This window comes from Dipodomys ordii, unplaced genomic scaffold (genome assembly GCF_000151885.1).
Source record: "Dipodomys ordii isolate 6190 unplaced genomic scaffold, Dord_2.0 Scaffold18, whole genome shotgun sequence".
NCBI lineage: Eukaryota > Metazoa > Chordata > Mammalia > Rodentia > Heteromyidae > Dipodomys > Dipodomys ordii.
Genome location: NW_012267234.1, coordinates 14,796,904 through 14,812,138, shown reverse-complemented (window position 1 = coordinate 14,812,138; position 15,235 = coordinate 14,796,904). Strand labels below are relative to the sequence as shown.

Below are 15,235 nucleotides of genomic sequence, written 5' to 3'. Positions count from 1 at the left end.
GGTGCTTCATGTAAGAGACTCACATGGTCAAAGACCTCAAGAACAAAACATCCACTCCTTCCAACTCCTATCCAAGTCAAGAGCTGTGAGCAGGGAAGGGAATGGAGAAAGGGCCAGTGCTGTGTGAATTCTGGCTTCTCTCCCCTGCGGTTAAACTGGATGGGGTGACAAGTGTGCTTGAGATGCACTCAAGGTTACTACGACACCTCAAAGTCAAGGCCTTTCTTCCCATCATCTTCCTGTCTTCACGCAGGCGGAGTTCCAGGACACGATGGGCACTGGGCACACCAGTGGAAAGGCCTCACATAAGTGGCCTGGGCTCTGGGACAGGATGCAGCCAGGGGGCAGGGTAAGGTTCTATCATTCAAGTGGCTGGGAGTCATCCTTTAGCTCAACTTGAAGGAGACTAGTCTATTACTGCATTCACAATACCACATTTACTATTTAATGGAAAGGAGAGGTCATCTGCCATTTACAGGAAAAGACAAAGCAGAGACTCCTGCATCAGGCCGAGGTTGGAGTACTCAACAACAATGACATCTCCCCATCCCCACCCCACCTCACCTTTTTTGCCAGACCTGAGGCTTGAACTCTGGGCCTGGGTGCCCCTGAGCTTCTTTTGTTCAAGGCAAGCACTCTACCACTTGAGCCACAGCACCACTTTCAGTTTTTTTGAGTAGTTTATTGGAGATGAGTCTCATGAAGTTTCCTGACCTAGTTGGCTTTGAACTGTACTACTCAGATCTCAGCCTCCTGAGTAGCTAGGATTACAGGCAAGAACCACCAGTGCCTGGATTTAATGTCATCTTTGTGAGGCTGCCACGGATGAGTAAAGAATCCGAAAGGTAAGAGTTACATCTGAAGGTTTTCATTAAGCTAAAATTCCAAACTGTCCTGGCAAACCAAAGGACTGGATCTATACCCCAGGCAATATTAGTTTGCAGGAAGCATAGGATTTTTGGAAAAATAAAGCTTGACATGTACATGTCACAAATATGTCCTATTGATATAGAATATACTTTGATGCCCCATTTTCATCTATGTTAATATAATTAACATCTGTATCTATATCCAACAGTAACCTCAAATGACAAGCGTGACATAACCCAGCAGCAATCGCTATCAAAAGTATAGATCCGATTTTATTTTTACCTTCACCTGACGTACTTTGGCTTGGTATTGACCACTTCGGAGCATTCTTCTGATCAATAACGCACTTGTGCAGAACATATAACTGTACATTTTCTGCTTGCATAAACCCATAGATAATGAGCACCAACAACTGCACAGAGAAAACAAAGATGTCCCCAAACACAGTGTTTCTCCTCAGAGGACTCACCTGAGAATGATCTTGCCTTGTCTACAAATGAAATATTTAAAGCAATGTTTTGATGCCCCAAGTTATACCTGACATATTCGTCGATTTTCACAGACGCAAGGGGTGATTAGATTTGGGGGTCAGTTCCATTCAGGTCATCTTGAGACCACACATTTTAATTTCAAATGGAGGATGACAAACCTGATAAGCAAAACTTTATAAAATAAAAGGAGATGAAATCAACTTACACTACTAGTTGGTATGGGGAGAACTTTTGTATTAAGTCCTGTCATCTAAAGGTAGGGAACTTGGTGTTACAAGAGATAATTTTCCTGACAAATAACCTTGATAAGTTAAGGCACCGACAAAACGCATTGGTATAGATGACTTCTTCCATCCATAGTCTTTTGTTCCTGAGGTGGCAGGGACAGGAGGAAGGGGAAAGAGACCTTGGTCTTGTGTGTCCAGGCATTTCTTGGTAAGAACATTATTCTTGAAGGTTTCTCAATAATCTGGAAAGATTATCACCACTAAAGTGTGAGATGCTAAGACAATGAGACAGGTCAGAACAATTGCAAAGGCTTAAACTATAAAGGCAATGAGCTGGCCTACAAGTGCTTTAAAACTCAATTAAAATAAAACCAGCTCCTGTTAGTTTTTCCAAATCAGATTTAAGACTCATTCTGTATTATCTATTCAAACGAAAAGGGGTGCAACAATTGAATTTTGAATTATGCTCACCCATTTTCTCAGTTACAGAAAAATGTTGGCTTCCAGCCCAATTAATACAATAGCCACATGCTCAAGACCTTTAATTACCTAATTAATGTAGTGTCACTTTAGCAATTAGTTCAAATGACCACATGTAACTTTTCTCTCCATAAGATCAGGATTATAAATATGTTTAAAATATGGGTTATACAGTGCCATAGCCTATGCATTAAGGATAGATAACTACAATGAAAAATAGACCAAGGCTGGGAGCTGGTGGCTCACACCTGTAATCCTAGCTACTCAGGAAGCTGAGATCTGAGGGTCATGGTTCAAAGCCAGCCCCAGCAGGAAAGTCCATGTGACGTTTATCTCCAATTAATCACCAGAAAACTGGAAGTGGTGCTGTTGTCTCAAAGTGGTAGAGCACTAGCCTTGAGCAACAGAGCTCAGGGACAGTACCCAGGACCAGAGTTCAAGACCCATGACTGACCAAACAAACAAACCAACCAAGAGAAATAAAGCTTTTGATTTTAAAATGCACCAAACCAACTTAAAAAAAAAAAGAGTGATTCTGTATGTAAGTTCACAGATGTCCTATAGATATCTACCAACAAGCAGTACGTACTTGCAAGGTATGTTTGAGAGAAGAGGGGTGTAGAGGCGTTATGCAGAGATATTTTAATAAAGAATTCATTTGAACGAAAGCCATGATATATGACATCATGAAGTGAATAACAGCTTCAGAACAACTCACTAAATACCGCCTTTCGCCTCCCTTTCTTATCACCCCACTCTCAACGTAGCCATCAGGTAAATCCCTCACATACTCTGCAAACCAGCATCACTGCTGCTTCTGTAATTTCCAGGTACCAGAGCTTTTGGATTATAAAGCTAAAATAGGAAAGGGTGCTTATACTAAAGAGGTTTATTTTGGTGCCATTTGCTCAGTCCTTGCATTTGGTAATTAGTTTGCAGTGGGAGAATTAGCCACACCATTGGGCAACTGCCAGGGAGCCATTTCTGATGAGCAACAGCCAGGAGAGGAGACGCTGAGAATTCAAAATCACAGAGGCAAAGGGTCTGCAGGTGAGATGATCTTAGCATGGGTGGAAGTCCCCTCTTGGCAAAGGAAATGCCAAATGCAGCCTGATGAAGCAGGCAGGCTTCACCCAGAGTAGAGTGCCACCTCTGGGCCTCAGAACAGTGAGTGCATCGGCCAGCAGACATCTTCACCCAGGGCTCAGGCATTCATGACTGAAGTCTGGTTCAGAGTGAAATGAAGAGATTCTCCTAGAGTTCCTGGCAGTCATGGTGTTTGCTTTTTGTTTTTTTGGGGGGTGGACACTCAAATGCTTCTTGGCTCATTTCTCCATCTGTACTGCGCATCCCATCAACTTTCTGTATCCCTTCAACTTTCTCACTTCACACCACAAATCAGGGATTGCCTGGCTGCTGCTGCTTCCTTCTCCTTCTCCTTCTCCTCCTTCTAGACCTCCCCCTCCCTTCCTCCTCCTCCTCCTCCTTCCCGTGTTCCCATTGCAGCTCAACCTCTCCTACCTCTTATTCTAGGTTAACTACACCCTAAACAAATTACTGCCATGCTGAGTTGTAATTTATTGAAGGATTTATCTCCATGACCCATCCACAAACACAACCACACATGTCCTTGGATATTATACCCATAAAAGAGAAGCTTCACAATTACCACTGAAACAATGAAGGGATTTTTAACCTCTCCCAAAACAAAATCAGAGGAAAACAAAATCACAATTGAGAGATCAAACAGGATGGTAAAACAGACAATATGAACAAGGAAGAAAAACCAACCAATTAACAACAACAGCAAAAAGTCTATGCAAAGATTCAGAAAAAGAAAAACATGGATGTGAGATCATACATTGCTATTAGGGTTAGTTTGTTTTTAATGAGAGCTGCTTAAAAGGGAGAGTCGACAAAATTAACAATAAATAAAGCTGTAACAACAGTGCAAGTGATGTTCACTATTTATGCTGTCCAGAAACGTGACATTCTACAGCATCCAACACATTCCAGGTATAACAAATGCAGTACCAGAGACCACACAGAAAACCAGCTTTCAGAGAACCATGAGGTTGCATTCATTTTCACTTACTTACAATATTGAGGCATCATATAGATCTTCTGCTAAATGACCCAGAGGCAGAAAATGAATTTCTTTCATTCAGTTCATCACACCTTCCTGTCTATGCATCTATCTTTGTGAATTTGTCCTGTGTGTATATACACATATACTATATTTAACATATGTCACAATTTATTATTTGTGCAGAGTTATCACATTTAAATACCAAAAAATGAATGTCAAGGAGCAAATCTAATGATATAATATTATTGTTAATTGACAAACAGGCAAAAATTAAATCAATACTAGCTTAATAAATGTATATTATCTTGTGTTAATGCCAAGTAGTCAAAGAAAGTTGCCTAAATACATTATAAGTTGTCTACATGAACAAAGAATATGTATTTTTCTTGCTTTGAAATCGAGACCTCTATGACAAATGTTCTTGTGAAAATACTAATTAACAAGTCTCTGTTGTTTGGAGGAACCCTGGCCATTAGGGCAAATCAGCAGCAAAAGTCTGTCAAAGTAAAATCCTGAAGGGGAGTTATCCATGGCATAGGCCTAAACAAGATCACTGGGAAGTGTGCTAAATTGGGAGCCTCGTCACTGACATTCCGGATGGAGGGAGGAGTCAGCAGAGGCTTCTCAAAAGGCGGGCAGTACAGAGCTCAGAATTGGGGGTCACCAGACACCTCAGGGAAGGTGCAAATGATAAATGTGCATACAGTCTTGCCCACTTAAATAATCTAGCAACGGCTCGGAGAGGTTAAGTAAACTGTTAAGGTCACAAAACTGGGAGATGGAAGGGGCTGGCTTTGAAATTAGTTGGTCCAGCTACCAAGTGGAAACTCATACCTAGGGAGCTTTCTCCTTGGTGAAGTTGGTGTTGGATGGACAGTAAGCCAGCTAAGATGAACTAGGATGAGGGAACAGTTTACTCATGGTCACAGTGCTGGAATTTGGAAACAAATGCTGCAAATCTGACCCTGAAGGAAACTAAAAATCTCAACATTTCAAATAAAAACAATTGTCTTCTTCCCTGACCCAAAAGATTAGACAGAAAGTCTACCTGGCAAGTACTCATTTTCCATACCCCCTCCTCCTTGGAAGGTGTAAAACTCCCCAATTGCAGTGCATTTAGCTGTGTACATGTCCTAGGCCATGTGATGAAGTGGAGGAGGCTGGGTCTGAGTCTAGTCCTTATAATACTACACTGTCAGCCTGAGCTCCAGAATGACACGGAGGAAACATTTAGGATGGTTTGTCAATGTAATGATAGCTAACTAATACAGAGTAGAAACAAAGTGGAAAGAACAATGATCCAGCCGCAAGCAAGCAAGCAAGCAAGCAGGCAGAGGATGGGGGAATTAAAACTTGGAGGACTTACTGAGAAAGGACCAAGATGTTCAGCTAACATACATTTTGTTGGCTTGTTTTTGCTTTTATTTTTATGTCAGTATCCAGACTTGAACTCAGGGCCTAGGTACTGTCCCTTAGCTTTTTCATTCACAGTTGGTACTCTTACCACTTGAGCCACAGTTCCACTTCCAGCTTTTGGGGTGGTTAATTGGAGAAAGCATCTTAGGGACTTTCCTACCTAGATTGGCTTTGAACGGTGGTCCTTAGATCTCAGCCTCCTGTGAGTAGCTAGGATTGTAGGAGTGACCACCAGTGCTTGGCTTCAAGTTAGGGATTCCTAGAGGGTACATGCTGCCACGGTTGTAAGGCCTCACCACATACACTTAAAGGGACAGAAATGGAAAGATGTCTGCTTCAGAGGCCACTAGAATAAAAGACACTGATCATTTTGAAGCCCAGTGCCTCTAACCAAGGATAATAAGCAAAAGACAAAAACAGAAATGACATCAAAGCTTGAGGATGCCTTTGGAAGCAATATGTTTTGAGTTGTTGAGTTGAACAGGAGGCAGAGCTACATTCTATGAACTGTGAAAACCTTGGAAGCATTCAGTGCTGCAGAAAAGGTGGGGAGACACAGGTGAAGGGGTGAGAGAAGCCACTCAAAAGGTTCCCCAGGATTATGACGATTTCTTCTCCCCTTTGAGATGCAGGGTGTATTGAAGTTTCCTTAAAAAATTCATACAGGAGAATCATTCTATGCAGCTGTAAGCAGGAGACTGTCAGACAACATTCCAAATTCAATATTATATTGTGCTTCAAGAAAAGATTTCCATATATTCTAGATTAAAAAAGCCTCATAAATAAATGATAATCTGGTACATGCTCTGAAAAATGAAAAAATAATTTTGTGTTTGCATTTTACTCCACAGAGTAAAATTTAATCTCTCTTTTAATATAGCATGGTTTATATAAAGAGGTAAAAAGATGTAACCTTATGAAAATTGATTTTTTTACATGTTTAAAAATGTTCCTTACTATATTTATTGAGGCATTTTCTATCTGTGGGTAAGGAGAGATAGCAAGCACCGACAACCTCACCATATTGAGTGGAAAGTAAATGCGAGTATTGTGATTTGGACTGATGGAGTTTTCTCTACAGTGTTAAAATAATTAAGACTAAACAGTATTCACACCATTGTTAGGCAACCTGCTTTTGCATGTGGGCATACCCTCTGACATGCCATTTAATTAAAATGTGGCAAAGCAGTGAGGCACACCCCTTTGGGGATGACATGTTATGTTTCCATTTTGTCACAAATACTACCACAGAATCTTCTTAAACATTCCTTAACCTTCAAGACTTATACCACAAAATGTATGCTATTTTATCAGTTAACAATACAATGTTTTTCTGAAATGGCTGTCTGTATTAGTTAACATTCCCAGCTTTACCTGCTTTTCTATATCCATATCAGTGTTTATTTCTGCCTAACTACTTAGTTTTTGCCGATGGTATGTGAAATAATTTCTCATTGTTTTTGTTGGTGGTGGTGGTCATTGGGGCCTGAACTCAGGGCCTGGGCTGGGAGCTTTTTTAACTCAAGCCTAGACTCTAACATTTTGAGCCACAGCTCTACTTCTGTTTTTTAGGCTGTTAATTGGAGATAAGAGTCTCATGACTTTTTTTGCCCAGGCTTCAAACCATGATCCTCAGATCTCAGCATCCTCAGTAGCTGGGATTATAGGTATGAGCCACCGGTGCCCAGCTCATTATTATTTTCATTCAATACTTTCTAGCTACTGAATTTGGACAATTTTTGATAATAGGATACAATTTTCAAGCCACCTAGAATTCTAAGACAGACACCTGCTTTACAGAAGCTGAGAAAAAGTTATTAATAAAGTTAAAGAGTAATGCCAAACAAAGTATGTTTTCAAAAGTATGTTATATCAGAATGCCTATAATAATGTGCGATGTGGGTAGGTGGGAATATATATTGCATTTAATTTTTTTCTTATTGTTATTATAAAGGTGATGTACAGAAAGGTTAGAGTTACATAAGTCAGATAAAAAGTACATTTGTCAGACAAGACGTGAGCTCATTACCTTCATTATGTAACTGTAACCCTTCTGTACAGCACCTTTACAATAAAATTAAATTTTTATAAAAGAGTACATTTGGTACTGGTAGAATGACCCTGGGCAAGTCATTCACCTTTCTAACCCATAACAGTCAAACAAAAATGCTACGTAATCAACACATTTATAAGCAGTGACACATAAAGAAAAGCTTCTGTGCACCTCTAGCACTTAGAACCTGTCACTGCCTCTCTCTCCCTGGGCAGGTCTTTGGACATTGTACTTTGAATATATACAGCTTGCCTAAATGGACACAAAGAAAAGATCGATATTTCTCTTTATACACAGACCTCAATTCTGAATGTAAAAATCTCAGGGCATATGAACAAGCCCTCTGGCCAGCACAATCTCTTCAGTGACAAATAACACTTGCCTTGACGGGCATCTCTATGCTACTGGATCCTTCCGCCAAAGACCTGCTTCCTCTAGCTCTGAGATGGCCCTCCTTTTCATCCTTGAAGCCTCACCTTCACCTGGCCAGCCATCCTTTCTGAGCTGCTGCACTTCCACGAGGGCAGGTCCTCTCCAACTCGGGGCTAGGGTTGCTTCCGTGTCACCTTGCCCCTTTGCCTCGCTCCCCCCGTGGACTGAGAATGGGAGAGAAAGCACCTGCTGCACACAGGGGATCTGTGCATCCCTAGCACCTTGAACAGCACCCCACTACAAGCAGGCAGTCATCTCTGAGGTAGTTCACCTGAAATACACTAAACACCATTAAAGGCCTTGATGGTAGAGCTAGATCTTATTTGCATGCGTGCGTGCATGTGTGTGTGTGTGCATGCGTGCGTGCATGTGTGTGTGTGTGTGTGTGTGTATGTGGCCACAGAGCCCTCAACCAGTATCTCCACCTCAATAGATTGCCCTGGAACTGAATTTCTGAACAGGGAAATGGGACCTCTAGCCTTCCTGGGGTCTCATCTATTCCTTCCTGATCATAAACATGCAATAAAGAAATTATATGAACATACATCAACAAAACACTGTATTTTCTTTATTGTTATATCCACTTGATAGCTTTAGAGTTTTAATCGGGCCAATAACCATCCCATTGCAAGCTCTTAAGGATGAAACCATCTCTTATCACATTTGAAATTCAAAGAGGAAGCTCAGAGAGCACCATGTGACAAGAGGGAGCAATGGATATTTATGATCAAGGAAGACGAGCAGCTAGAAGTAGGAGCTTGTCGATGAGGTCACATCTTATTACGAATATGGTTTATTACCAACTTCTACAGATACAGTCTCTCTGGTCAATAAGAAAAGGGTAAAAGGTTCAAGATAAGGAAGAAGCACTTTATAAATGAAAACGTTCACTAATGAAATTAGTATCGTTATTGCAGGAAGTGCTAATTTTCCTGCTCACTGAGAGTTTAATAAAAATGTTATGTCTACTTTAGAACTGTGATTAATCAGGCTGGTATTGAGAAGTGCACGGATTCCTTTTCAACAAAGCAATTTTCAAAATTTGAAAAGGTGTAAATTTCATGCAAATTGCTTCATAATCATATATGTACAAAACGGAGCTGACAAAATTGCAGTTTGGAAAGGAATCATTAACATTTAACTTTTTTCCCCTGCATTTTTTTTCTTCCTTTCTCTCCCTTTCTCTCTTTTCCAGATGCTTCTGGAAAAGTATGTTATAAATTAGAAGACACCGCCAACTGAAACACATACAAGAGGATGTCAAAATACAGTAATACTTTAAACAAACTAACTGTGGATGTTAAGTTACAACAGCAGTGGGAGATAGAAAAATGAGAAGGAAATCAGCGTTTTCATGTGATTTAAAAAATACACTCACTCATTTATAATATTTTTTCTAAATCTTCTCTTTTTTCCCTTTTAAAAAATTGCTACTGTACAGGTGATATACAGATAGGTTACAGTTACAGAAGTCAGATAAACAGTATATTTCTTTTTAAACAATGTCACCCCTTCCCTTGCTCTCTCCGTTTTCCCACATGTCCCCACCTACCCACAAGTTGTATAGTTCATTTTCAACATAGTATCTCTCTCTGTCTCTCTATATGTGTATACACACACATACACACACATATGCATATAACTTTCTTCTTTAACCAAGAGCACATCTTTGGCAAAAAAAAAATAAATTACATATTCCTTTGGTTCTTTTTTGGAAAGGCCCAGATCTCTTGTCTCATTTCAAACAATTATCTTGCTGCTGAGATAAGATGTTCCCTACCATAATTCTTCCAGCCCTAAGGTCCAGGGCTGACATCCGGTGTCTCCAATCTCACTGAGCACAAGGGCTGCCTGGAGATCGAGCACGAGCTGTGGAGATCTAAAGGAGAGCATTCAGGTGGAACTATAACAGTGTCAGCAGTATCACATGCTTCCACCGATGGTCCTTCAGACTTGCACGACACAAGCAGAAAAGCAAAGACGTTAACAGTGTGTCATCACACGTTAGTTCTGGCCTTTAAGATATTGTGAAGCTTTTTTTTTTATTTTCCAATTTCTTTTTTTTTATATTTAACTTAGGAAGCAATGGTTAGGCAGTTTGGGGGTAATAACTCAAGGTGATTCTAAACAGGCTATGTATCACCAGGGTTCTTTGCACTGGGCAGACAGGATAATGACAGGTAGAAGCCCTTCCCTTCCCCCAACTTCACCCTCTCCCTAAAATGATGGTGCCCCTCCACACAGCTGTTATGCACAGCCGATGTTCTGGAGTTCTTCAGAGGGTGGTTTTTGGTTAAAGTGGCATATTTTAGAACCATATGGTCACATGCCTTAATGCACACTTTTGAATTCCCCATGGATTTTTTCCCCCTGTAACAGTGCTCCTCTGCCCTAAGTGTCTCAGGCTCCGTGTGTAAATAAGACAAAGGTTCCTCACCACGGAGTGGTGAGCAGGGGTTTAACATGGCAACACATTTTCCATTATACACTAAGATTAATAAACCTTGCCGGGCCCCGGATGAGCCGCTGGAAAACAAGGGCAGTAGGGGGCTCGTTTCTGTTCCATTAGCCACAGGATGAGCTGCAGGCCCGCCACACTCTGTCACTCCAGCCTGGTAATGGGCCTGGCGGAAGCTGTCCCACTGCTGCCCAGGCTCGCTTACAGCCGGGAAGCTTCTCCTTCGCTTGTCCTTAAGGGGCAAAGAAAGCCAGGCCTGGGCCAAGGAGACATTCCACGGCTGGTATAGAAGGCCAGGGGGCTTTCTTTTACGATGATCATTTTATGGTTATTATTGTTAGTATTAATATTAATTTAGTCTATTATACAACACAAGTATGCCTTAAATATACACCAGACTGCAATGGCAGCAGGTAGGCAGAGGAATATTATCTCCTTTCATTTCCCCTCTCCTTTCCTTTCCTCTTCACCTCCTATCTCTCTGTCTCTGTCTCTGTCTGTCTATCAGTTTCTCTTCCCCCTCCTTATTTAGTATACAACACAGGGCCCCTCTTAAAATATGCACCTTTCTGGAATGGCGGGGTAGGCTTGGGGATCCTGTCAGAGCAGAACAGGTCCTGCTTCCTGTCGGGAAGAGGAGAGGCTCAGGGGGAGTGCAGAGCCTTGGGAGAGGATCAGGACATGGTGCAAGGCTCAAATCAGATTTTGCAGACCACTGGCCTCCCCCAGTTGGGCTTTGTGACCATCACCGGCCACTCTGAGCCACGGTTTCTTCCTCAGCTCTGAGGATGGCGAGGAAGCCTAACTCCCAGGCTGGGATGAGGAGGTAATAAATGCATCACTGCAGCCCCGTGCCAGACACACAGGAAGCACGCAGTAAATGTGTTTCCGCTATGACAACCCAGGCGGGGGCTCCCGTTTTAATTACCATTCTGATTACTATCGATACCGCTGCTAGTCCTGCTACTAGTCACAGAGATATAACCCCTTTGATCTTCAATTCCCCCAACTGTAACCGATGACAGCCAAGCCCTCCGCTGATTGATGAATAAGATAATGGGCAAAAAGCAATCAGCTTGTTCCTGGCTCTGTATCGGTGCTCAATTAACTGTGCATCTCTACCTTTCTGGCAGGGATTCCAGGAGGGGTAAGGAAGATTTGCTTTGGTGCCACTAGCATTCCCCCCGCCCTGCATCTGTTGACTATAGCCCATATGAACAATATTCTTTGGGGGGGGGCGTAGGCGGAGTCCTGGGAGGCAGGAAGTATCCTCCACACTGCTCTGAGCACCTGCCAATGCGGGGGGCATCATTGGGGACAAAGAGCTTTGGCACAGCACTCCTATGATGTGTACAATTGATGCCTAATATTCTACAGATGAGGCCCAAAAGGATCAGAAAGAAACAACGACCTCAAGAATGCTAGGCTGGTTTGAGACACACAGAGAGAAAGCCACAGGACCCCTCCTGGTTGGGAGGCCACATGGCCTCCACCCCTCCAGTCAGTTCCCAGCCCATGGAGGGGAGGTGTGAGTGTGGGCACTGTAATGGGGTGAAAGTTAGGGAACATCCCTGGGATGTGATGATGCTTGTAAAAGGGGACTCTGGAAGGGACTGCAGAGCTTGAGGTGAGGTCCAAAGGGAAGAGAAAGAAGCCACAGCCCTCTGGCTTCTTGCCACAGGAGTGCATGGCAAGAAGTCAGCCACTGAGGAACCTGCAGGAGAGCCCTCAGCAGACACCAGGTTTGTCTACCATCTGCCCTTGTACCCCTGAGCAGTGAGGAGTTCCTCACTCAGGCAGTGAGGAATCAGTACTCCGTTGTGCAGCCACCCAGCACCCGCAGTTTTGTTTCAGCAGCCCAGGCAGAAGGGGTGACAGCCGGTGTGTAAATCAACACCTGCTCCATGAATGTGAACCACCCTGGGCCCCTTACCCTGAAAGTGTGAGCTCACCGCAGCTTCTCTAGCAAGATTCAATCACAGAGCAGCCCCTTGATAAAGTTTCTCTTTCTTTTCCTTCCTCTCCTCACCTCCTTTTCCTTCCCTTCCCTTCTCCCTTCTATCTCCTTCCTTTCTGTCCAGTTTTTTTTTTTATTTTTTGAAGCAGAGAATTGTTATGTAGCCCAGGCTGGCCTGGAACTCATGACCCTCCTACTTCAACTTCCCTAAAGCAAGGATGCCAAAAACAGGTAGCTTGGAGTAACTTTCAAACCTCTGCTGTTTCAAGTCTGCAAAAATGTGCAGCTGGTCAACCTCAGGCTCCTGAAGCCCACAGACACCAACTGCTCCAGCTAAGGGGAAAAAAGGCTCTATAACCCCATGGGTCCCGTTGTGGGAGGGGCAAGAATCAGGGGCCCTTTTTAGTCTATTGTGGACACTGACTGTCAGGGTTTATAGAATGGATGTCTGTCCACCAAGGCAAACTGGAAATGGTTCTTAATACCAAAGGATTCCAATGAATCAGATCAATGATCAGTTCTCTTGGATAATGTATCATGGCTTATTCAATCCAAAAGCAGGTAGGTGGAAGAGAGATGGCCTCCCTAAAGCTTTTGGGTTCTCAAAGTCTATTTTTATTTTCTCTTTCAATAGGAAAAAGGTGTGTGTGTGTGTGTGTGTCTGTGTGTCTGTGTGTGTACGTGTGTGCTCAATCTCTTCTACATTAGCACTGTTGAGTTTGGAGCTGGCATGCTTTGTCAGTTGTCTTCCTGAACTACCCTGTGCTGCCCTGAAATTGCAATTGCTTACACGATAGTCAGAGCATCAAAAATAAATAAATAACTGAGATGAAAGGAGAGCAGCACAAGGGTAGCACTCAGCCTGTACACAGAAAAACAGACTGGAAAGAAAGTATTGTCAAAAGTGTTTTGCAAATGACATTTTCAGCAATATAAATTATGATTTATTTTTCCATGTAATCATCTTGATTGCAGACATCCTTTTGGAGAAATCACACTGCTGTTGGCTAGCTTTTTAAAGCCTCACAAGACAACTTTCCAACCTGATTAGTATGTATGATGGGAAATCAGATACATTATATTTAGCTTGAAGTGCAGAGCGCCCTGGGTGCAAAGAAAGAAAGATAGATAGACAGGGGAGGATTGAGGAAAAAGAGGAGGAAAAAGAACAGCTGTAGTTCTCCAAAGAATCTGGCGGCACAGGGCGGGGAAGGAGGGGAGCTAAGAAGGGGAGCTATTCGGCGTGCTCAGGTGGTCTCCATGCAATTAACTGAGGGTGTTGAGAAGTCACGGGATGCGATGGCTATATTCCGTGCAGGCTCCTGCTGTTTGGTTACGACACCGAAGAGCTCCAAGCTTCCATGGACACCATCTTCCCTGAGTTGGAGATCATCAGCCCTGGCTTGGACTCCATGATACTCATGAGGGGCCCGGGGTGCAGGGGGCCCCGTGTCACAGTGTCCTCTATCAGCTCCCAGCCATGGTTAAAAAGGAGCCAGGACCAAGTAAGCACCAGTGGCTCATGCCTGTCATCCTAGCTACTCAAGAGGCTAAGATCTGAAGATCATGGTTTGAAGACAGCCTGGGCAGATAAGTTCAGGAGATTCTTACCTGCAATTAACCACCAAAAAGCTGGAAGCAGGGGTTTGGGTGGTAGAATGCCAGCCTTGAACTAAAAAGCTAAGCAAGAACATGAGGTCCTGAGTTCAGGAGCTAGAACCAGCACACAAAAAACAAGATGAAGAAAGAAATGCAAAGATGGGGATAGTAGCTCAGTAAACTCTTTTAACTAAAATGATTAGATAGATAGACAGACAGACAGATGGACAGACAGACAGATAGATAGATAGATGGATGACATATTTTCATCTGTGAAGCCATCCAAAGGCAAACTCCTAAGATCTTGTCTATTTCAGACAAAATAGAAAAAAATGTAGGTTTGGGAGGATGCTGGGAACTGGGATTTCTGCAACAGATTGCAAGCCAAGTCATAAATTGAAGTAAAGGACAAAAAGAAGGGAGGGGAAGAGGGATGGACTTGTGGTTTTGTGCCTGCTCACTTGAGGTCCATAAGATAAATGGGCTCAGGATTTCCCTGTCCATTTCTGCTCTACATTCACACGATTAAAGTCATTAGTTAGAACACTCTACCAAGAAGCTACTGTGAGGATGGGGTTTCCCTGAAGGAGGAGGATTGAAGGAAAAAAAGAAGGAAAAGAAAGAAAGAAGGAAAGAAAGAAAGAAAGAAAGAAAGAAAGAAAGAAAGGAAGGAAGGAAGGAAGGAAGGAAGGAAGGAAGGAAGGAAGGAAGAAAGGAAGACGGAAAGAAAAAAAGGAAGAAACAAAGAAAGGAAGAAAAGAATCCACAAGGAATACACAAAAAATATGTGCCTACTAAAACCTGAGCCGCTGGCTGTTGCTCTTGGTGATGCTGGCCTCGGAGCTCTTGCTTCCTGCCTGGCTTCAAGAAGAGGCTGCATATCCACAGCAACAAAGGTGCTTGGGAGGAAAAAGAAACCAAGTGGGGTTACTTTTTTGGTACGTTCACTGGATAATTACTGATTCTCCGCAGCACACTCACATGCGAGCTGGCTGGCCCTTTCTACTCCCCATTACCCCCGAGGCATCCATGGCCCCTTGGCCTCCATCCTGCCCTACCTGACTCTACTCAAGAGTTCATCTGCTACTATTCTTGCTCCTGGTGAATAGTCTTCCTCGTCCAACCCACAGAGCTCCTTCTGAAGTGCGTGGTCACTTGCTTAG

The 15,235-nt window shown here is 42.9% G+C and overlaps 1 protein-coding gene across 2 annotated transcripts in view; it reads right to left on the bottom strand.

Annotated features, from left to right (window-relative positions):
• Wwox (WW domain containing oxidoreductase) overlaps positions 1-15,235 on the bottom strand; it is a 738,022-nt gene that overhangs the window by 412,759 nt on the left and 310,028 nt on the right. The window contains exon 9 of one of the 2 annotated variants that reach the window (XM_013012943.1): positions 14,911-14,971. The exons of the other annotated variant lie outside the window; for it this stretch is intronic. Within the exon in view, the coding sequence (XP_012868397.1) occupies positions 14,936-14,971 (36 nt within the window). The 3' untranslated portion in view covers positions 14,911-14,935. Of the gene's footprint in view, positions 1-14,910; positions 14,972-15,235 lie in introns of those variants that run through there. 2 annotated transcript variants of the gene reach the window in all.